We start from the raw sequence: 25,888 nt of genomic DNA, 5'->3' as shown, positions 1-25,888 counted from the left end.
AAAAATCTGTTCATGATTGGCCACTAGATATCTGAAGCTGAAATTTGAATCTACTTTAACTCTCCATACTCATCTGATTTTGCACCCTGAACAGCTGAAGAACTTCTGAATTAGCTTCAGCTTCAGCTTTCTGAATTAGTTGAAGAACACAATGAGGTCATGGATGAGGGAAAGACTGCTAGCATTTTTGATTGACGGAATGAGAAAACTGGTTCACCATTAGAAGAAATGTACAGCAATAAATGATGACTGTACGGAAAAATAAATATAAGTTTTTATAGCAAATAAAATGTACTTTATTATGTGTCATTCATTAGTTTTGTTTTCATTTGAAAATTATTAGCAACTATGTATTACATTTCAGCCGTTCCTCATATTTATTACTTGTTTAGTTCTTGGTATAATTGTTAATAATGTTAACTTGAGCAACATGCTGAGATATTTCAAGTGTTTTAATAAATTAATTTGGTATTCTTTAAAATATTGCCTTTACGTTATGAATTTTGTACTTCTAAGTTTACTTAATTTCATTGACCATTTTATGCTACTACTCTTTTTTCATCATACCTGTCTGTTTAATGATAGACTAACTTTTCCTTAATCACATATTTTTATAATTTCATATCTGTGGTGTGTTTTGCGGTTTTAATTGGAAAAATGTGTGTTTTAACAATAATATTAGTAATAATGAGGCTTATCAGAAGAAATTCATACTTACAAGGTGTTGCATAAGGAAAATATTGTTTGTGGTTTTGGGAGTAAACAAAATTTATTTCTGTTAATTTAAACAACCTTCATATAATTCTCCATGATGAAAAAAGTTTCCTAGAACTCTGGTTTCTGCTAGTGATATTCTTAATTCAGCTGCATTCAGTAATCTACAAGTGTCATGTCATCTACTTCTGCCCTTACATTTTTATTACAATTTTCTTCATTACTTCAGTAATCTCTAATTCAGTATTCTTAATTCAGTTCAAAAATTTCATTGAAACTACAAAAAAAAATTGAATTTCTAACTTTACAAACTCTGACATAAATTATCTATTGTTGCAAACAACTTTGTTTTGATAACAATTATGACCTTGCTGTAAATCATTATTTCTGTCACCTCATGTTAATTTTTTTCTTAATTTAATTTAAATGTTTATGGTTGTCATCAAAAGTGATACGATACAAAATTTGTAAATGCAAAAAAATTAATTATTCAAATTCAATAAAAAAAAAAAATATCAGGATTACCTGCTACATATTTGCTGTGATATGCAATTATTTCACATGCCTGCAATCTTTTAATATGTATTTTATATAACTTGTAATTAAGTATAGCAATCTTACACTAATACATAATCCAGGACATGATCAAAATTATCCAAATAAAAAAGAAAGTAGAAATTATGGTACACTATAGAGCCCACATACACAAACGGGCACTGATACACCCTTCAGAACAAAAAATACCTTCAGTCAAATAGAAAATTTTCCTTGATGGAATGAAAAATAGTTAACCAAAATTAAAATAGCCAACCTGTGTGGCTGAGTAGGTAGCGTCTCAGTATTTCATGTGGAGGTTCTGGTTGCAAATCCTGGATAGAAATACAGTTCAAAAATTTCAAATGAGACCAATGGGTCATTTGACATCATTTTAAAGAGTTTGATGAGACAAGAAAAATGATACAATTAAAACTAAATTTTTATCACTCAATCCAAAATGGCGGCCAACAGTATGTTTCTTTCACATAACTAGAACTAAGGCTATAATGCTCCCCTTTAATTTTTTTGTTATTTGAGGTAACCCAATTCTTTCTTTGGAGATTTTCTCTGATAAGAGAATCTACCTCAGCAAACTCCAATTTAGAGTATTCAGCCTTTTTTATGTTTTTTTTTATTTTTATTTTTTTATTGCAAAGAAGATACTATTTCTATTCTTTCTTGAATTAAAAAAGCATTGTTTTTTACCCAAGTGTTTTTTGTTTGTTTGTAGATTATGGTTTTTTTAACTAAGTAAAAAATAAAACCAGTTTAAACTTTTTTATGTAAATTCTTATTTTTTTAATTTTGATTTCTTTAATTTTTTTTTTTTTTGGACCTTTGTAATTTAAATTTTTTAAAGCTTGCTAATAAAAAACACAAAACTTTCTCCAAAAATAACAGTAATGTAGTTACACTTCAGAATTAAATTCTCTTAAAACTTAACTAGAAATTTATATTTTTATTATTGGTAAATAAAAAAGCTTTTTATTCCAAGCCTTAAAAAAGGTGTATTTTCCGACAAAGCTTTTTCGTGCTTTACCCTGTTTTTCTTAAAACTTAAATGAAATAGAGATCTTGGACCAATTTTATTCATTTTCTTAGATCAAAAACCTTAAGGAAGCACCAAATTTATCACTCGATTTGTACCTTAAGAATCTTAGTACGGTTTAATTTCATAGAAGGAGCAGAAAGCGAGGTTAAATGTTTGGCGAGTGGAAACTCACTAACGAACCGTTTTTTGAACTACATTTATATGAACATTTTTTATTTATTTTTGGCTACAGAATCGTCTCCGGAAAGATTGCCGTGCAGTTTTGAATCATTCTGTATATAGTATTAGTTTGCCATGAAAGTAAAAATAATGGAAAGAGTGAGATATTTGAATTTATCCGTTAATTTATTCTTCTGCTACGATCGTATCTAGATAAAATATTTCGTAATAGAAACGTTATAAAATGTTATCAAAATATATTACCACATATACATAAATAAAAAACCACAATAAATAGATATTTACTTCCTCAGAATGTAGATGCTTATTTTTGTATTAATATGTCATCGCAGAAAATTATATTTTTTATCGTTATTTAAAATCATGTTAATATTTCTGTTATTTTTCATTCTGTTTTTTTGTCTTAATGATATTTTATTTTAATAAGTTTATAATATATTAATTCTGTTAGTTTTATTTTTTCATAAAAATAAATATCTGTATTTAAAAAATAAAACTATTCAAGAATTATGGAAATTAAAACCGACAAAAGTTTGGATAATAGAATATGTCAAAATGTTGCAACATTAATGTCTGCAATATATTTATCTACTGATGATAAAGTTAGAAAGATTTTAGAACTTTATAAAATCCCAAAAATTGTTAATTACGCATGTGGGCCGGTGATGGTATCGCCATTACAACTAGCATGTTCATTAAGTTGTTCTAAAACCGTTACTGAGATTGTGAGATTACTTCTACAAAATGGCGCTAAGGTAAATAATATGAATTTTAATTTTTCTATTACTTTTTTATGTTTTACTGCATAAGCAATATTTTATTTGTCATTTTATTCTAACTGACACTTTCTTAATGGACAATGTATTTACTGGAAATACCCATCTTTGAGACAAAACTAATTAACAATAAAAAAAAAAGAAGCTATTTATGCTAATATAAATTCAACTTCATTTCGAGTAAGAAAAATTATAATTTTCATATTTCAGTTTGTAACTATCTGAAGAAAAATTGTATAACAGTTAATAACTTTTAAAATCATTACTTCTTAAACAAATTTTCTCTTTGCTGTTGCAGTATGTGACTCAGTAACTTATTTTTTGTGGTAATTTTTGAATATGTTCTCAAAAATTACCACTTTTATAAAATACGGTATATAAAGTATAGCTTTTAATCGATTTATATATATATATATTTTTTATTTATTTTTTTTTCTAGGTACCATTAAATATTTGATAGTTTTGTATCGTTCTGTATAACTTAACTTGTAGCAGGTACTCTCGTACCTGCTTGGTCTTTCATTTTTTTTACTAGCAAATAAAAAAATATTTCGATAATTTTTTAGTGAACTTTATATTTAGTTAATCGTTAACATAATTCCATAAAAAAAATAAGTGAAAATCACGAAAAGTATATGATTGATTGAAAATGCTTCTGAAAAATCATAATTAATTTTATGGCAAACACATTAATCTTCTTTTGTAATTTTGTTTAGAAATAAGTTTGTTATTATAAAATAATTTATAAAAATAAAAACCGACTTCAAAAGGAAGTACGGAATGCTTCTCCTACAGGAGAACGGACAAGACGCATTATACATAACATTTATTTGTGGGTTAAGCGTGGCTTTGGGAAGGTGGGATTCTACCTCTCTCAACTGCTAACCGGGCATGGGAAGTTTGAGGGGTACCTGTGCCGATTTGGTAAAACGCGCTACCTTTATTTGTAGATATTGCGAATCACAGTACACACCGGAGCACACATACCATTGTTGTAGGTGGAACGGTATTCGAAGTAGCTCGGTTTGACCCGGTCTACGGGTTATATCTGTCCAGCAGGTAGGCCTGGGGAAATGCGGAGAAGCTAGCTTCTAGAATATTGAAGACAAAATCCCGTGACGGTTGGGACCTCGATCGTACGTAACCGTGCGTGTGTTTACTTAGGGAGGGCAGCCTCGATCTGGAGAGGACGGTTCGCCGAGGTGGGCCGTTCTGGATGAGGGATCGGGGACCCCTTGTGGTAGTTTTTGAATAATGACGACTGGAAGCTGGATACCTTCATATAGGATCACTGCTAAAAACCTACACAGGAAGTGGGGTACTCTAACGGGTTGTTTACTAATATAAAATAAAATAAAATAAAGATCCGACCGGCAGCCCGATCTGCCATGCCGGATATTTATCCTGCACTGACTTTAGGGCTGTTAGAGTAGAAAGGACACCCCCTACGCTGTTCTATACTTAATTGCGGGTCTGGCGTAGTGGAGTAAGGAAAATAAAAGATAAACAAATAACTAGTTTCGTTTCAAATCTACCTAAAACGTAAATAATTAGTCAACAATAAAATACAATTAAAGGTAAATCTTTATTATTCGGAAAAAAAAATTAATCTAAAAAATTAATAAACCTGATACAAAAGGTGCTAAAAAAAATTATTATTCTAAAATAAAATTTTATTATCCTCTACGGTACAGTTATACTTGGCGTTTATAGACCTAGAAAAGGCTTTTGATAACGTAGACTGGAATAAAATGTTCAGCATTTTAAAAAAATTAGGGTTCAAATACAGAGATAGAAGAACAATTGCTAACATGTACAGGAACCAAACAGCAACAATAACAATTGAAGAACATAAGAAAGAAGCCCTAATAAGAAACGGAGTCCGACAAGGATGTTCCCTATCTCCGTTACTTTTTAATCTTTACATGGAACTAGCAGTTAATGATGTTAAAGAACAATTTAGATTCGGAGTAACAGTACAAGGTGAAAAGATAAAGATGCTACGATTTGCTGATGATATAGTAATTCTAGCCGAGAGTAAAAAGGATTTAGAAGAAACTATGAACGGCATAGATGAAGTCCTACGCAAGAACTATCGCATGAAAATAAACAAGAACAAAACAAAAGTAATGAAATGTAGTAGAAATAACAAAGATGGACCGCTGAATGTGAAAATAGGAGGAGAAAAGATTATGGAGGTAGAAGAATTTTGTTATTTGGGAAGTAAAATTACTAAAGATGGACGAAGCAGGAGCGATATAAAATTCCAAATAGCACAAGCGAAACGAGCCTTCAGTAAGAAAAATAAATTGTTTACATCAAAAATTAATTTAAATGTCAGGAAAAGATTTTTGAAAGTATATGTTTGGAGTGTCGCTTTATATGGAAGTGAAACTTGGACGATCGGAGTATCTGAGAAGAAAAGATTAGAAGCTTTTGAAATGTGGTGCTATAGGAGAATGTTAAAAATCAGACGGGTGGATAAAGTGACAAATGAAGAGGTATTGCGGCAAATAGATGAAGAAAGAAGCATTTGGAAAAATATAGTTAAAAGAAGAGACAGACTTATAGGCCACATACTAAGGCATCCTGGAATAGTCGCTTTAATATTGGAAGGACAGGTAGAAGGGAAAAATTGTGTAGGCAGGCCACGTTTGGAGTATGCAAAACAAATTGTTGGGGATGTAGGATGTAGAGGGTATACTGAAATGAAACGACTAGCACTAGATAGGGAATCTTGGAGAGCTGCATCAAACCAGTCAAATGACTGAAGACAAAAAAAAAAAGACAAAAAAAAACGGTACAGTTAACTAAATCAAAAGAAAATCAAAGAAAAAACTTTAACTAAAAAAGTCATGACACATTTGACATTCTGTAGTTCTTTTAACAAAACTCTGCAACACGTTTTTTTACATAATTGCAGTTCATTGCAGTCGATAACTCTTCTAATTTTTGCTTTAAGTTGAGGAATCGTTCTTATTTTTGTATCTATAACTTTGGATTTTATGAATTCCCAGAGGAAAATATTGCGTGGTGGAAGTTGCATAATCTAGGTGGCTGATTCACTTCACTGTTAAACAAAACGAGTAGCATGTTAAATTAATACTACAACAAATGGATCGATTGATCTTCCATTTGGCAGGTGGCGTAATCCTTTTAGAAACACATGTCACCCCTAATGAGGAGGTCACAAAAAGTCTAAAATTATTTCATGATAATATTCATAATTGAATATTATTCTATTATTATATTATTATAATGTTATTATACAGAGTTATCATAAAAGAATGGTGCGGTTTCAGTAATTCATAGGAAGATTGTAGGGAAATTTCTAGATGTTATATTGGTATCCCTGAAAGCCTCCAACCCAAAAGTTTGTTTATCAGCAGTTGTAACCGCAACGTCAGTTCTTGTATTGTTGTTGCGGTGAGTTTAGCGAATCACTATGTTCTCGGATAAAGACAAAGCAAACTGTGTTTTACTGATTGCCGAATTAAAATCCGTAATTTTAGTTCAACGTGCGTTTCGACGTGAATTCGGAAGAGATGCACCACACAAAAATAACATAACACGTCGGTTCAATTTGAAGAAACCGGATCGGTTAAGAAACAGAAATCAACCGGCAGACCGAGTGTACCGGACGAAACGGTTGAACTAATTAGACGATCGGCAATTAGAAGTCCTGGGAAATCCATCCCCCGTCGAAGCATCGAATTAGGTATTCCAAAATCGACAGTTCACAAAGTTTTACATAAAAAACTGAAATTACACGCTTATAAAATCCAGATACTGCAGGAATTGAAACCCGATGATGGTGTAAAACGTTACGATTTCGCAGTTGAAATGTCGGACAGAATAAGTGAAAACGAATCATTTTTAGACGATATAATTTTTACAGACGAAGCTACATTTCACGTGAATGGATGCGTTAACAGACACGATTCACGAAATACGGGGCTCTGAAAATCCACACGTAATTATCGAGAAACAACGCGATTCGCCTAAAGTTAATGTTTGGTGTGGTGCGATGAAAAATTGTGTAATAGGGCCTTTCTTCTTTGCTGAAAAAACAATTAATGGAGTCGTTTATCTTGACGTGTTAACCGATTATTGCTTTCCTGAGCAGGATGAACTCGAAAACATTCATCGACTTCATTTCCACCAAGACGGTGCTCGCCCGCACTTCAATGCATCGGTCACGGACGCTTTGAACGAAAAATTTGGAGATCGACGGATAGGCCGGCAAGGACCCGTACTTTGGGCTCCAAGGAGTCCAGGCCTGACACCTTGAGATTTTTTCTTGCGGGGGTACATCAAAAGCGTTGTTTATACGCAAACAATTCGCGACCTAAACCGCTTAAAAAACAGGATTAATGAAGCGATGACAACCGTTAACGAAGAAATGTTAACTAATGTTCGGAGAGAAGTCGAGTATCGTTTGGACATTTATCGAGCGACTAAGGGCGCACATATTGAAATTTATTAATTATGTAAAAAAAATGTTTGAGACGACAAATTTGAAAAATAAAAACATAAACTGTAAGTAATTCTGTTTTAATTTAAACCATGTTCAAACCGCACCATTCTTTTATGATAACTCTGTATTATATTATTCACAATATAATATTCCCCATTGACAGCTCCAGTGTTTCTAACCACATTAAAAAGAACGACCCATCACGCCACCAGTATGAAATCCGCATCAAACTGTAATTAATAGGTAAGCATAAACTGTACTACAATTATCTGAGGATTTTACTGTCACAAATTCAACAATTCTGCTTCTTGACATACCTATTAAGGTGGAAATGGATCCCATCGCTAAAGATGATTTTTCTTAGCAAAATCACCGTCAACTTGTTGATTCCTTCAGTTTTTAGTGAAGCCCGAAAATTCCTTATCTTGATTTTATTATACTGCTTTCCTTTGCTGTGTGATGTCACTACCTTTTGGCCCTTATTGGCCAGTTCAAAATATTTCTTACATACATCACTAAAAGCATGATACACATCTTTACCTCTCCTCAATCGACTGAATTCTGGGTGTAAGTTTGTAACTAACCACTGGTAATTAAACAGAATCTTTTTAGATGTCATTTAAAAGCAATTAAAATTACCTAAGGTACAAAAAAAATTCATGGTGATTTGAGAGAAATTCCAAGAAAACAGTTCAACAACCTTTAAATTTTTTAATAATAACTTTTGTTAAAATGTTACCAACAAAAAATAAATTAACTGCAATTTCGAATATTCCTCTTTTAATATAAAAAAAAATAATTAGGGAATGCAATTAAGAACAGGACATGTTAACGGCTGCTTGAAACATGTAGTGCAATGCGCTGAGCAATGGGGTCCTACTTTCCGATGCTGAAATGGTATATCAAATACGAGGGATATTTCTAAAGTAAACACCACTGGGAAATTTCCCTCCTTAAGGTTGAGGAAACTGTATCGTTCATGGCCACGCTAGTAATGTACACACTGAATTTTTGTCTGTAAGTTGTCGCGTTGTAGTATCATTCATTACGTTATAATATGAATAGGAAAATCGATGTTGCCGCCGACTGTGAAATATGTTGGGTCATACGTTTTTTAAACCATCAAAACATTAAGCCGGCTGAAATTCATAGACGGTTGTCGTCTACGGTGATAATGAATGAAAGAAACGTCCGAAAACGGTGTGAAAGTTTAAAAATAACAGAATTAATGTGCACGATGAAGAACACTTCGGGGAGGCCCACGATAATCACCGAGGACTTGTTGAAACGGGTCGATGATGAAATAAGAAAAAATTGTCTCTCAACGATTTTCGATCTGGCCCTTCTTTTTCCTAATGTTCAAGAGCATTTATCGGTCGCATTGTTCATGACATTTACGCTTCAGAAAGGTTTGTGCATGTTGGATGTCGCATATCTTAACGAAACGTCTCAAAAAAATCTGAATGTAATCTGCTTTGAAATTTTTGACGCGTTACACAGAAAAAGGTGATGAGTTTATTAATTCGATTGTTACCGGCTATGAAACATGGATTTCGTATTACACGCCAGAAAGACATCCTGACTCCGTAGGGGAGGACACCTCCACTACAACCTACGTTACGAGCCCTTATGGGTTTTACCGGAGATCATCTTCCAAACCTCGGCTTTTGATATATTCCAGTATGCCACGAGTGTTAACCCACCGGGTTGGTCTAGTGGTGAACGCGTCTTCCCAAATCAGCTGATTTGTTGGAAGTCGAGAGTTCCAGCGTTCAAGTCCTAGTAAAGCCAGTTATTTTTACACGGATTTGAATACTAGATCGTGGATACCGGTGTTCTTTGGTGGTTGGGTTTCAATTAACCACACATCTCAGGAATGGTCGAACTGAGAATGTACAAGACTACACTTCATTTACACTCATACATATCATCCTCTGAAGAATTATCTAAACGGTAGTTACTGGAGGCTAAACAGGAAAAAGAAAGTATGCCACGAGTGACTCATCGGTGTGCTACTATTTAATGAACTCAAAACAATCTCCACACAGCTCACCGAGTCTTAAGCAAGACTGAAAATACCTAGCTAACAAAAGAATTGAACTACCTACAAGTAGAAGGTAAAAGTAAGTTCAACACACAACACGAAACATAAAAATATTACACGGAACAATAACACAGTAACATTAACAACGGCTGTCAAGTGAATGGCGTCATCCTCAATCACCAACCAGACCGACAAAGGTCAAGCCACAGCTATTTGAATGCAAACTGATAGTGACAGTCGTTTGGGAAACGACCGATCGGTTTGGCAAACTTCTGATCGATTTCATGCCACGTGGAACGACTATAAATGCAGAAGCCTTCTTCGACTACTTAAGTTACAGCGCGCCATTCAAAATCAGCGACGTGGGCGGCTGACCAACGGCACCATCCTGCTGCACAATAATACACGTTCACATGTTGCGGACGTGTAATTTTAATTTTAACTAAATCGGTCAGGAAAAATGAGTCTTAAAATTCAGCGGTAATACTGATATAGGTTTTTTTAAAGAAAAAATTATAAATCTCAATCAAAAATTTAACATCAGCCATTTTTAATGTTAATCAGATTTTATAATGTTAATTTGTTTTTTATGTCTTAGGCAGATTACGGTGATAGAGTTGGTAGAACTCCACTTCATCTTGCTGCGACACAAGGATCTGCAGATGTTGTTGAATTGTTACTTGATGCTGGAGCACAACCAAATTGCAGATATACTGTTAGACCATGGTCAGAAAAAGATAATTCATTTCGATGCGATCATAAGACAGCTTGTCCTAGAGAAACAACTGCTGCTAATGATGTACATATAAGCAAAATTCCTGTTATTTTATAGAAGCCATTAAGTTATGGCTTAAGTTTTCATAAACTTAGGTTTATGAAAACGCCATCTTAAAATATGTTACACGTTGATACTATCTCACTATTGTTATACTCTTACAACAGCATTAATAAGTTATTATTTATATACAAGCCATCAAGGAGGACTTTACAACCTCGTAATTGTATTAATTTTATTATGAGAACAACTACAATCCATTCTAGTATTATTTTTCAGTAAGACTAATTAATATTGTCTCATATTTTATCATAAAGACTGATAAATGAGACATCTAATAAGACTTATTAGATGAAATAATGTAGGTTTTTCAGGCATGACTATTACCAATTCTTTTCACAGTTCTGATATCACTTGCAAAGCAATGATTAACATTAGATTGAATGAAATTACATCTCATCATTAAGTCAGGTTTTTACAAGTTCTTAGATGCATTGAATCAGGAACTGCTCCATCATTACAAGACTTCGGCCCCGTGAGCTGTAAATTATGGCATGTATAAGTGAAACTTTACAGATAAATTTGGCTACTAAAAAGAGATAATTCCATACACTGTATTATTTTAGCGCTTACACAGTAGGTCCGAAAAGTTCCCGAACTAAATTTCTGTAGTCGATACAAGTAACGCCATCTCTCGAACAACCAAGGAACTATATAGTACGATGACTGACGAGTGTGTGTACAAAATTTCATCACGTTTTGTTACTCCATTTTCGAGTTATATTTGGCCGCATACATGTGACCACGTGCGAGCTCGTGACATGGAACAAAGAAGCACATTAAAATTTTGTGTTCGACTTATTTTTAGTTGAAATTTATTCTACGATACGGCAAGTATTCGATGATGACGCCGCATCTCTTACTACAACATATACGTGATGGAAACGGTTTAAAGATGGAAGAGAGTCGTTGGATGACGACGAACGAAGGGGAGGCCGTCAACAGCTATTCACGACGAAAACGTTGCTGCGAAAGTGCGCGAGATCCTGCTCGAACAACCTCGTCTTACCCTTCACGGCCATAGCAGAAGAGCTAAACATCAGTAAAGATGCGGTACGTACAATTCTAACAGAAAAATTTAACTGCCGAAAGGTGTGCTCTCGTTTCGTTCCACATTTCTTGACCGAAGAACAAAAACAGGTGTGTCTTTCTTGCGCTCAAGACTGCTTTGAAACTGCCGATAGCAAGCCGAATTTTTTGCAATCGATTGTAACTGGGGAGGAAAGCTGGTGCTTCATGTATGATCCGCAAACGAAGCGTCAATTCGCTGCTTGATTGAGTCCTATAGCATAAAGACCGGCGAAAGTCAGGCAGCAAAAATCAAGAGTGAAAACGATGTTGATTCTTCGACTCGAAGGGCTTGATTCATCATGAATTTGTCCCAACTGGTCATACCGTGAATTCCAAATTCTGTTTGGAAGTAATGAAACATTTGATGCGTGTGTATTCGTCGAATCCGGCCTGAATATCAGGATACGGACAGTTGGACTCTCTTGCACGACAGTGCCCCGGCACACATAGCAACAATTTTAACACGTTATTACGCCGAAAATCAAATCACCATCTTAACCCAGCCGCCCTATTCACCCGACTTGGCTCCAGCAGATTATTCTCTGTTCCCGAAACTCAAGTTAAAGATGAAAGGCCGCTTTTTCGACGACATTCCGGCCATTCAAAGGGCTTACACCGAGCACTTGAAGGCGATTCCACAATCTGGATTTGTCTCCAGGCAAATCCTCGCTCTGGATTTCTCCAGAGCATTTGACGGGCTCTACCGGCGCTGCAACGGGTGTTTAACTAGAGAAGGGTTTTGTGTAGAGGGCCGATGTGAGTAAATTTGTTTATCTTTAAATCTGTATTTTTATTTAATTTAGTTCGGGAACTTTTCAGACACACTGTGTAGAAGAGGTAGTTTGCTGCCAAAATTCTGAGATTCTTGACTGATGCTTTCCTTATAAAACTTAATAACATCTGTTTATAAAAGTAAAACGTCAAAACCTACAGAACTTAATTTGTGTAAACTTAACTTCCTCAATTGACTCAGTACAGGGCTGGCTGTAATAAACCTATGTGCAAAGCCAGATCAAAGTGTCTGTTACTAAAGGTAGATTGGACCATGAGTCCCAGTGATGTGAAAATATTGCTTATGACAGCCAGTTGATGTTTGGGATACTGTAAATAACGGTAGCTCTTTTCCTTAGAGCAGGTTGAAAGATTATACTTTCAAATTGAAGTTAGTGCTATTTCTAATTTCTCTTCTGTTGGCAAGTTCTACTAACTCAATTATGTTTTGAGAATGATGGATTCTGTAGACCATACTGAGCTCACACATCCTGATCCGGTAGAGGAGACACCCACCATGTGACATTTCCAGTTGCCATGCCACCCCCTTTGTACCTAGCCCTGATGGGGTTTACTGGAGGTCATCTTCAGAAGCATAGGTAGTTGACATATTACAATGTAGCCTTAGCCTGGATGCCCCCGATGTGAATACTGCAAGCAAGATTCCCATCAGTGTATTATTAACAAAGATGAACTCATAGTAACAAAACACACCTTAAATATAGATTTAAGACTAAATTCTTAAACGTTGAATGAAAGCACTGAAATCACCTACCCAAGCAGGTAAAAGTGAGTTCAACACAACTCAAATCAACCAGCAAGTAAAAAACATAAAAGTGAAACATTAAACAAAACTAAAATATAACAACTAACATAAAACTAACAAATACAAAGTAACAAAGAAATGAGAAAGCAATAGAAATAAGGGAAGCCCAGTCAGGACTCTACACCCCCTCTGCTACCCTTTCTTTAGCAAGTTAGTTTCATAAATTCCTTAATTATTAACCATTCACCCTGGTTACTTCAATTCTGCTGAATATCCAGTGCCAACCTGAAAATCTTGAGACGACAAATCACCTTGGTACGCTTTTCATCGTATTTTGTATACTAATACAACACATGAAAAACGTCATCCAGAACTCCACACTACAGGCACAAACCCTGAATCCACCAGGCCAAATCACACCAGCTTGCTCCTAAAAGCACCTTCTCCTGTAAGAAACTGCGTAACATACTTATTCAGGGAAATCCAGAAGCGCGCTGCAAGCATCTAATATCCAGGAAAAGATTGTGCTTATACCACCCATTTTCCATCTCATCCCATTTTGCTTGCCAAAAATCATATCCATACTGTTTGTTCTCCCGGATTTCAGAAGTCAACTCGCCCAACTTCCTAGCAGCATAATGTTCCTGCCTTTCTATCGCAAGAATATCAGTTGGTTTCACACCCATAATCACCTCTTGTGAAATTGTTCGGTAACTGCTTGTTACCATGAGTAACTTAAGCTGTTGGGCCCTCAGTAAAATATTACAATAACTTTGAAATTTTTAGCCTCCCCACCAAAACAGGTGCTGCATATAGCTTAATAACCTCACGCACGCCTTTGTACAGGATGCTCATAGTCCTAAAATTAAGACTCCAATCAGGATTGGCCGCTGAACTCACACACCGCTTAACAATGGATCTGTCGGGTTTGATGTTACTGGCAGATCATGTAGTTGCTATGAAAAAGGCACATATGAGATAATTGCAGTGAAATTTGTTTGGTGTATCTGTCTTTTGACTGGTTTTTATACTGAAAAACTCCATTTTTCTTTATCCTTAGCATTTTCTTTCACTTCCTTATGTTTGTTCCCTCCCTTATATCTATAACCATTTCAGTTCTTCTTTTGTTCTGTCTTACCTTAAAATGCAAAGTACCCATTCATCTTTTGCTGTATGGTACCACGCTGAAGACACTTTGTGTAGAATGTGTAATATAAACTCCACCTTTAATGTTTCCTCTTGTTTATCATGTTTACCACTCTGTCCTCCTATTGTTATTTATTCTTAGTATTTTATCTCACTTCTCATCTAGAAGTTTATACCCAGGTGTCTAGAATCATACATATATGTATATATATATATATATATATATATATTATTATTTTTTTTTTTTTTTATTTTTTTTTTTTTTTTTAGTTGACTTTACCAGAATGCTGGGGTCGTACACCACTACATCAGGCAGCAAAAGGTGGTCATGTTAGATGTGTTGAGTTATTATTGGAAAAAAAAGCTAATGTAAATTGTTTAGATGAAAAAAACATAAGTCCTTTACTATTGGCCAGTAAATCAGTTAGAGCTGATGATATTTCTGGTATTAAAAGGTATTTATTATTTTAGAACAAATGGTTCTTTTGTTTAAAGCTTCATTTTATTATTTTAGAACAAATGCTTTTTATTTGTTAATCTTGTTTATATAACTTGCAAAAGTTATACGTTTATTTGATCTGTTTTTTTGACATTAATACATTTTCTTCAAAGGTTGGTCTGCTCCAGATGTAGACAGCATGACAGTAGTACAGACATTCACCTGCAGTTGAAAAAAAGATTTACCTTAATTAATTCAATTATAAACACATGTTGTATATTTTTTATTAACCAATTAATCCGATCAAATGTTTTAACAATTTTTCATCTTAACAGCTTGAAATATTTTTGTCTTGACAGAATTAATTTTAGGCTTTGATAGAATAATATGCAAGATTGTTTCTCTTATCTTTTCAATTTTCAGTTCCTGGCTAAACCATATTTTTCAAAAGAATCCCGTTCTTTGTTTCCCATATTTCAGAAAGCTTCCTTCTTACTGCATTCTGTATAAAAAATGAAGGATATCGACATACATTTCCTTGTTCAATATATTCTTATCAGATATGAATTTGTGGTAAATAATAAAAACTTAGTAAATAATAGTAAAATATAAAATAGTAAAATATAAAATAGTAAAATAATAGTAATAGTAAAATCAGAAGAAATTGTCCAGCGTTATTTTTTATTTGCTTCTACCCAAATTAAATTTCTGTGATCACAGAGATGATGGTGATTTCCACTCTGATGACTGGCATTTTGTCTGTGGATTGTACAAAAAATACACCACACCTAATCTCCTGTTATGATGTTGCTCAGAACATTTTCTGATCGGCCATAATTCCTAGATCTATTACCGGTATCTGCAATTTTCTTTCTGACATGTAGACAACCTTTTTGGAACAGTGTGTTGACAAAGCGATGCATGTTCAAATGATATGGAAAATACTGTGACAACTTTTGACTGATAGCCCCTTATTGACAATATTTCATTGACAGTTTCTTTTGTCACTTCATACAACATTTTCAACATACTCAATATTTTCTTCAATTGTCGACATAGATGGGGGCTTACTTTGAATCTCATCTTCAAATATTACATACTACAACCATCACTAAAATGCTTTTGCCAATTATAAACCATTGTTTTCTTCATTGCCAATTCCCCATAATCTTTAATGCAATGTTAATGTCTTTGTCGATGATTTTTTAAAAATAAAACCCAAAAACTTATATTTGTATGCTGTTAATAGCATATTTTTCATTACAACATACACATTATGAAACAAACAGATTTAATAATATTGCATCTAAAACAGAAAACATGTATGTGACTATATCATGAAGTTATGAGTGCTGCTAACATGAAAATAAAAAATTTCTTTATTATGATTGCTATTTTAAACTGTATGAAGCGATTCTAGGAAATTTTTGAACCTACCTTATATGCACGATTGAAATCATAGCAATGTCTTCTCTTCTTCAGTTGAAATATTTATCAATCTGCTACCATCTTTTGACTAAAAAGAGTGTTTTTACACTTCTTGAATTAGTATGCTTTAAAAATAGGAAAATAAAAGGGCAACAGTTAAACATGCTTTCCTTTTGTTAAAAATTTAATGTACATGTTTGGAATATATTTTAGAGAAAAACTGGCAATATGAAAATATAAGATATATGAAAATACTGTAAAGTGGTATTAAATAATTACCTAAATAAGAAAACAGAATTAAATTTAATTTTCACAGAAATTATGAAATTTCAAATGCAAATAATGAAATATTGATTTTATTAAGGACTTCTTTGGTAATCCTGTTACCATAGATCTTGCTAAATCAAGATCTCCAGATTTGAAATCGCCAAATCTTTTCTCTGTGGTTACCTCAAAGATAAAGCCTACAGCAACAAACAATGAACACTAAAACAACTGAAGGTTAATACCAAAAAACCTATATTAAATATCCAGGCACAAAGTTTGATTATCCTTACAAGAAACACAGAGAAAAGGGTGGAAGCATATATTCAGGAAAATGTTGATCATTTTCAGGATTATTCTAGAATTTAAGGTGTAAAATTTTATAATAAAACGTATTTAATAAGTTACTCAAGCCTTTTTGTTTAAAATATATCTACTAACCTAAGCCTATATGCCTAAGCCTAAGTCTATAGTATAGATTATACTAACATAAGCCTATATGGCATGTAGTTTATATGGAACGCCTGTAGGTACTGAAAACTCATAATAGTTTACATAAAAGTTGAAGAAGCTTTGTGTCATCAGAATATATTTTTTTTATAAGAAAAAATATTTCTTATTTATTTATTTTTTTATTTTTTTTTATAAGAATTAATTTAAGATGTTAAAATTCTAGACACAATTGGTAATCATCCCAGTTGCTACTATTTTTATATAATTAAAAAAAAAATTAATTAATAAATGTCAAATTTATTTCCATTTATTGATGGAAAACAAAATGCAGAAAATGGGACTATGCATTTCAGCTGACCAAAAACACATACAACAAAAAGTCACTTTCCTGGAACTCAAAACAAAGATATTACAGAACAGTAATAAAACCAGATGCTTGCAGCAGAAACATTAACTTTTTAGTGTTTCTACTGTTTACATAGCTTCTCTCTTCGCAAAGCAATGACAGTTTTAAAAACTGTTAAAGAAATAAAAAGAATAATCAGGAAAATTCTTGATCCAAAATTCCAAAACGTCAAAACAAAGCTGATACCAAACGAAGAACTATAGAGGAAAACTGAGAAAATCTCAGACACGATGAAGGAAAAAGAATCAACTTCTACTACTACATCAAAAGGATGAATTGAAGCATAATAAGTAAATAGATTTTTTAATTTGTCATTAATAGAAAAAACAAGAAACATCTGTTCAAATCCACTCAAAAGGATAAGATTGAACCAAAAATTCACAAAAACAACATCACTGACTGACAAAAGATCAGAATAACACTGAAAATGAAGACTTCAAGAAAAAGTCTCACCCAAAAAAAGGTCTAGTATGTTACAAGAAATGAGGAAAGCCACCTCAGAAAGAATGAAAGATTACTGGAAGAAGAAAAAAGAACAACACGCATAGAATTACTTGATTGATCTTATGTAACCCTAGACAAGTGAATTAAAATAAAAAAAAATTTTAATTAATTTTATAAATTATAGAAAGTCTTATGTAAATATTGACTAAAATATTACATATTTTGTTTTTAGATATGAGAGGGTAATGACTCAATTAATTTTGAAAGGAGCAGATATTGATATTATTTGTGAAGAAACAAAGAATACTATGTTACATTATTCAGTCAAAATTGGTTCAGTACTGGTTACTCATATGCTTATCGAGCGCGGGGCTAGAATCAAAACTCAAAATGTATATGGTGAGACGACTTTGCACATTGCTGCTGGTCTTAACAACAACATCGATATTCTTCATAATCTAATATTACATGACGGTAAAGAATCGATTAATCACCCTGATGAGGTCAGTATCATATTTTCTTGGTTCAATATATATTTATTATTCTGTTATTTCTCATTTAACCAGTTTGTTGTAGAGAAAAGAACAGATTTTATTCTGCATTGTTTATATTTTACCATGTTAGTTACAGCTTAAATATTTTATTATTTATCTTATGTATTCTTACTTTTTTTTGTCAGCCATTTTACTGGAGGTGTCTCCTATTAATTTTTTTCTGATCTAAAACAAATTTAAAACTTTTTAAACTTATAATCATAATTACTATATCCTACATCCTCAGTTATCCATTTTATTTATTAAATTCTTCATCTTTCTGTGTGGTTTCTCCCTTGTTTATATCCCCTATGACCAATTTATAACTAAATTTGAATATCTTTATATACAACATACCAAACTAATTTGTCGATTCAGCCGCAAATTTTTCTTCTCTCCTGTTCATCGTAAAATCTCTACATTTTAAATTTTATCAACCTGCCTAATTTACAACAACTTTATATAACATTGTATTTCTAAGGCTATTCTTATATCATCCACATTTCATAACTATAAATTGCTCCCTCTGTGAATCATGAGACCTTCCCGATGGTGAGGGGGCTTGAGTGCTCAGTGATACAGAGTAGCTGGACGAAGGTGCAACCTTCGGTTCAGCTACTCCATTATGTTTTCTCTTTATTGAATATTTTCTACTGATAACATGTTAAACTGTTGGTACAGTAGTTCTTGCAATTATCTCCTTTTGCTTTTTATGTTAAAATTATTTGACGCTACTAACTTGTAAAACGTGTCGTAAATTTCAAAACATTTTCAGTCACTCTTGCACTCATCTTTTTTAAATGTTGCAATTATTTTCATTCTGGCATCAGTTAATATTATTATTTCATTTCATCAATGCAGATTGTTATTGGGTAGATATATATTTAAAATGCTATCAAATATACTATATAAATAATATGAAATCCAATATAATTGAATAATAAATGCAAATAAAAATAAAACCAAAGATTAAAAAATACATAAAATTTATAAAGTCACTCAGAATAAATAGCTTGTAAATTTTTAAATCTGGATACAGTTCGTCTAAATACAGAAAGCAATAATAATTTAAAATGTAATCGCAGTGCTCTTGAAATATAAAAACTGAATTGCTCTGACTGCACAATATCTTACATCAGTCAAATCAGATACAACTTCAAACAATGGTGTAATGCGCATTTAAAACTTCTTCAGAGTCCATAGGAAACCCTCCTTTTGTAATTATTCAGGCTTATTAGAAATATTCAAGAAAGCTTACACCAGTTGTTTGTTTATTCATTAAAGTATCATTGACATAAAAGAAGAATCATTTTTTCAAATATCATTACATTACACTTTTGTTCAGTTCGCTCAAGAGTTTCCTACCTGATTGTCAATTCTTTTTGTGCTTTTAAAACTTATACATCAGATGAATACAAAAACAAGTATGATGGTGATCGTGTTAAAGATTCATTGACTATGTTAACAGAACATCAAATAATTATAAACTTTAGATTAAAGTTAATGATTGACGGGAAACAATTAAATTGCCAAAAATTGTTAAAGAATCTTTAATAGTATATAGAGATAGCAACAGTTTTATAATAAAACTGTTATAATAAATATTATTATATTTCAGTATAAACTGCAATATGATTCTGATACATGTAAAATTAACTGAATGGTTGGTCTTTTAGTAAAACTGGAGGTTTACTAAATACTTACAGTAATGAACGTATTGATGATTTCTCTTTTATAAATAGTACCATGATTCAATCTGTCCAATTGTGATTCGTCATGGCGAGCAGAGGTCTGGGACCAGGTTCAACGACTTGATCAGCTATCACCTCTTAGAGTGATTACTTACTGAAAATTCTCTTCTTATGCAGTAGACCGTGGTGACTCAATTATAATTCATCATGGCGAAAGAGATCTAAACCTTGAGTAAGGCTTATCTTACGCTTTATATGTCCTGCTAACAAAGCTATTCATTTTTTTTTCTTTTTCTGTTTAGCCTCTGCAACCACCATCAGGATTAATTCAGAGGATGAATGAGGATGATATGTATGAGTGTAAATGAAATTTAGTCTTGCACAGACTCAGGTTGACTATTTCCAAGATGTGTGGTTAATTGTAACCCAACCACCAAAGAACACTGGTATCCACGATCTAGTATTCAAATCCGTATAAAAGTAACTGCCTTTACTAAGATTTGAACCTTACAACTCTTGACTTTGAAATCAGCTGATTTGCGAAGACGTGTTCACAACTAGACCAACCCGGTGGGTTAAAGATATTCATCTGGAATTAGTATATGACTTGACAAGTCATTTATTGCAACTTTCAAAAGATTCATTACAATTAGGGATATACCTACTCAAGTCTTTACTCACAATGATTCCAACTTCCGTTGCAACAAAAATATCATTCATAATTTATTCAACTTTTAAATTGAGAACCTCTATCACCGGGACACTGTTTCATTGAATGTCATTCACACCTTTACCTAAGCCCAGTTACCAAAATGTTTCAATTAACTGCTTAGGCCATTTGCAACTATTTCAAAATATTACGCAATCTATTTGCAAAATTGTCATTTATCACACAACATTTCTGTTGGAAATTTAGTATTGATCACCAACGAGAATACTTCACCGTTTATTGGAAGCAACATATACATCCACATTATGCAAATTATCCACAACTATAGTTATCTTAGTTATCCTAACAAGTTGTCCACATTGTGCAAGTAACACATTATTCAGTTTCTGACAACCTAGTAGGGTTGTTGATTTAGATACTTTAATTTAATTCAATTTAGAAGACCTGTGCATAAATTATTTACTACCAATCTCTAATTATTGAGTTCATTAATTGCATACTTTATTGTTATTACAATTTCATTTAATTTATATCTCATAATATGATTGATTTGATATTTATATACTATTGCTATTGTAATTTCATTGATTTGTTTTCTCAAAATATGATTATTGATATGTTCATAAATTTTGTATTATTGTTTATAACTTAAGCTGCATATTTATATTAACTAATTGTAATAACATGTTCATATTGCTCTTACTCTTAGACAGTCAGAGACTGGTTACTATACTACATACATGCACACATGTATGCAACATATACTAGGTGTGTTCAAAAAGTAACGAGAATTTTGAAATGTTACGGGTTGTATTAGTCAGATTCTCAGGATTTTTTCATTGTTGTATTGGTGAACATGTCTGAAAAGTATCTGTACATTTTTAGCCATTTTGGATGTTTAGTCTGTTGTCAGCTATCAAAAGGATAACACGTGTTTTGAATAAATAATGGATCAGAGAATTTGTATTAAATTTTGCTATAAGAATGGAATAAAGAGTAGCAATATTTTTAAAATGTTAAATATTGCTTTTTTTGAGTCTACTATGACAGAAGCAAGGGTTTACAAATAGTATAAGCGTTTCCAAGATGTTGGTGATAAGGTCGTGAAGATGTTGAAGATGATGAGCACCCCGAACGTCCCAGCATATCAACAACCAATGAAAACATAGAAAAAGTGAAAGAAATGATTATGAATGATCACCGAATCACAATCAGAGAAGTCGCTGGTGATGTTTGGATATCGATTGGCTCGTGCCATGAAATGTTTTCCAATGTTTTGGGTATGAAACGTGTGATAGCAAAATTTTTTCCAAAATTGTTGAATTTCGAACAAAAACAGCGGCGAATGGAAGTTGCTCAGGAGTTGCTGAATGAAGTCAACAACGCTGCAGAACTACTGAAACATGTCATAACAGGTGTTGAAACATCGGTTTCCGGATATGATGTCAAAACTAAGGCTTAATCATCTCAGTGGAGGCATTCTGGATCACCAAGAATGAAAAAACTCGACAAGTACATCGAATGTGAAGGTTATGCTCACTGTGTTCTTCAATTTTAATGGCATAGTGCATCATAGGTCAAACGATCAATAAGGAGTATTACCTACAAGTTCAATACTGTTTGCGTGAAGCAATCTGAAAAAATGCCCGGATTTGTGACAAAACAATTCATGACTTTTGCACCACGATAATGCACCTGCTCACACTTTCTTTGCTTGTTTGTCAATTTTTAACCAAATATAATGATACCGTAGCCGCCACATTCGCCAGACATGGCCCCGTGTGACTTTTTTCTTTTCACAAATATAAAGAGAACCTTAAAGGGCCATTATTTTACAAGCATAGATGAGATTAAAAACGAATCGCTGTAAGAGCTAAACACTATTCCAAAGATCAAGTTCCAGAAGTATTTCAGGGATTGGAAAAAGCACTGGCATAAATGTATAATATCAAATGAGGACTATTTTGAAAGAGATAACATTAATGTAGATGAATAAACAAAATTCTTTCCGAAAAACAAAAATTCTCGTTACTTTTTGAACACACCTCGTACATACATACGCACAAAATTGTATGCATGAACATCGTTTGCACATAGTTCATCAGTGACATGAGTTGCTTATCAGACAGTCCAACTTCACTTCGATGAAGCCTCACGAACAACACACTAGAAGAAATCCTAGATCTATATGGTTATAGGTACAAGAGATTATTCATTCATTTATTTTCAATGTGTAACACATTCATCTAGATGTGATACAACATTAGAGATTATTTATTCAATCATTCAATGTATTGGTTGAAATATTTTACACATTAAGAAGACACAAGTGAGCTTTATGACTATTATATATTATATAATTATATAATCATTATTCTTCTATGTGTGAGATGAATACAAATACAATTTTAAGCCAAGGATAAATTCAACAACTTAATTGTAATCTTATATTTAACCGATATTCACATTTAAACTTTGTTTATTGTTCTGTAATACGGCATAATCTATGCAGCATTATATATTACATTATTTATTCATTGACTACATTATATAATACATTCATTTACAATTATATTATTATATAACATACTGAGATTACAAGTCAAGCATTATCATTATTTTTACACGATTACTATAAATTTCATTACAATATCAAAAAATCGTCTATTTTTGGCTAGCAATATGTTCAGATTCAGGTATCATTTCCTCCTTATTATTTTATAAATAAGGAAACTTCTTAATAAGGAAGATTGCCTTCTTCTTATTCATGTAAAGTACAAAAGTTGTTACAATTCAGTTGGCTTAGTTAACAGCTGATAATAGGGAAAATCAATGTTGCTACCGACTGTGAAATATGTGGAATCATATGTTTTTTAAACCATCAAAACATTAAGCCGTCTGAAATTCATTGGCAATTGGTTGCTGTATACGGTGATAATGTAATGATTGAAAAAAATGTCCGAAAACGGTATGAAAGGTTTAGAAATAACAGAATTAATGTGCACGATGAAGAACGTTGGGGTAGACCCTCGATAATCACCGAGGACTTGTTGAAATGCATCGACGATGAAATCAGAAAAGATTGTTGCTCAACGATTGCCAAAACCTGGCCCTTATTTTTCCTGATGCTTCAAGAGCTGTTATTGTTTGTGCCATCCAAAATCGGGGACATGGGCAGCTGTCTAATGGCGTCGTCCTGCTGCACGATAATGCACGTCCACATGTTGCAAAGCCAACACGTGATTTACTGAGAACATGTGGATTGGAAATTTACGATCACCCACCATATAGTCTGGACTTAGCTCCTTCTGATTACCATTTGTTGGGAAATTGAAAGAATTTTTGAGTGGTAAGCAATTCATGGGTGATGATGAACTTAAAAATGCTGTTAATCAGTGGCTAAATGGACTGACAGCAGAAGAATATGATGAGGATATATTGTAATTGGTGTATTGCTATGATAAATGTCTTAATTCTTGTGGCGATTATATAGACAAGTAGTTTAAGGTATGTAGTTAAAGAGAAATAAAAAAATATTTAAAAAGTTTTCAGAATAAATTTTTTTACAATGAAAAGGTCTTTACTTTAGAGATAGCCTCTCATAATTCTAATATTGTTTAGTCCAAATTTTCACTTCATACAGTTAACATGTACATATAGTAGTAAATTACACACATTCTTCAACAATGTAATGCAAATTAAATTAAAATGTGAAACATATTATGATCATTATAACTTTGAAAATATATTCTTTAAACGTAACTGATCATTTTAGTTACTACTAAATATGAACCAGCAAGGTTAATAGACAGAATAAATAAATAAGACCAAGGCAGTTTTTATTTGAACAGTGTAAAAGGTAAGGATATTTTCTATTCTGTGATGCGACAAAAGAAAAGATCACACTAAACCACCATATAAGTTTGTGGCTAGTAGAAGAGGTAATTTATATTTGTACTTATTGAATACATTCATTTGCAGGGCATATTTCATTTGAAAATTTTTTATTGTATATTCTAAATCGATTTTGATGTTTTAGGTAGGATATACACCTCTGCATAAAGCTGCATTTTCTGGTAACAAGGAATGTCTCAGTCTAATAATAAATAATGGTGGCAATTTGACTGCTGAAACAAATACTGGTTTAAGCGTTCTCGATGTAATATTCTCATATGTATGATGTCCTGTTGACTTCTTGATCAGTATATTAGATTCTAAAATTACAGTAACCGATGACCCCAATCACTATAATCAATTTCAGGTAAAAAATTAAAAATGTAAATATTTTTTAACGTAATTATTTACAAAAATGTTTTTAAATCAACTCAATTTTTTTTTATAAAAATTATTGCATTCTAATTTATGCATCTGTCCAGTTAAGTATTGAATAGTTACTTCTATTAACACTTTAACTTCTGCCAGTATAGATTAATATATTCATGACATCATATGTTATTCTAACATTCCCTTACTCTATTATTTGTGCTCTGTAGTCTGTTTTGTGTACAGGTTAAATTAAATTTATATCTTATCTTAAATTTATCATTTAAACAACTACTTGGATGATATTTGGAAAATAAATTTTTCAGTAAAGTCTAACCATTTTTCAATTAAAATTGCTTTAATTTTTTTTTATTTTATAACAGTCACAGTACCAATTGTAATTTTTCCATGTATATTGATTGTGTTTAAAATAGCTTAGATTCGAATAATTTTGCTCTTTGAATTTCTACAAATATATTTGTTCTTATATTGTAATTGTTTCAAATTTCTTTTAAAAACTGTCTGCTTATAATTGATATTGTTTCATAAATAATTAATGAAGGAACTGTTAATAATTATAAATCCGTAAAAGATATTTTGTAGATTTTTTATTTTATTTCTTTAATGATACAAAAAGTACCTGAAAACTGTTTTTATAAGTTTTATGTAGATTATTTTTCTAAAAAATTTATTTAGTATTGAATATGAAAGATTATGTGATATACTACTCTTGGCAGTCCATTACATAAGTAGGAATTTTAAAACCATATGGGTTTAATTTTAAAACCTGTTAATTGTCAATAACGTAATAAAAAAATAAATATAATAACATAGTAATAAAAAAACTATTTTAAAAATCTTTAAGAAATCTACCGCAGGAAGTGGTTGTATGTGTCTGTTCTAGTACTGTATTAGTATTTTTCTATGAT

The 25,888-nt window shown here is 32.3% G+C and overlaps 1 protein-coding gene across 1 annotated transcript in view; it reads left to right on the top strand.

Moving 5' to 3' along the window:
* The first annotated feature begins 2,998 nt into the window (after positions 1–2,998).
* The window catches only part of LOC142320471 (transient receptor potential cation channel subfamily A member 1-like), a 45,675-nt gene continuing 22,785 nt past the window's right edge, over positions 2,999–25,888 (top strand). Inside the window, exons 1-5 of the mRNA XM_075358286.1 lie at positions 2,999–3,237; positions 10,378–10,578; positions 14,639–14,823; positions 18,035–18,305; positions 24,736–24,957. Coding sequence (XP_075214401.1) covers positions 3,052–3,237; positions 10,378–10,578; positions 14,639–14,823; positions 18,035–18,305; positions 24,736–24,876 — 984 coding nt within the window. The 5' untranslated portion in view covers positions 2,999–3,051 and the 3' untranslated portion in view covers positions 24,877–24,957. The remainder of the gene's footprint in view (positions 3,238–10,377; positions 10,579–14,638; positions 14,824–18,034; positions 18,306–24,735; positions 24,958–25,888) is intronic.

Source organism: Lycorma delicatula, chromosome 2 (assembly GCF_047948215.1).
Source record: "Lycorma delicatula isolate Av1 chromosome 2, ASM4794821v1, whole genome shotgun sequence".
In the NCBI taxonomy this organism is placed as follows: Eukaryota; Metazoa; Arthropoda; class Insecta; order Hemiptera; family Fulgoridae; genus Lycorma; species Lycorma delicatula.
This window is presented reverse-complemented; position numbering and strand designations above follow the sequence as displayed.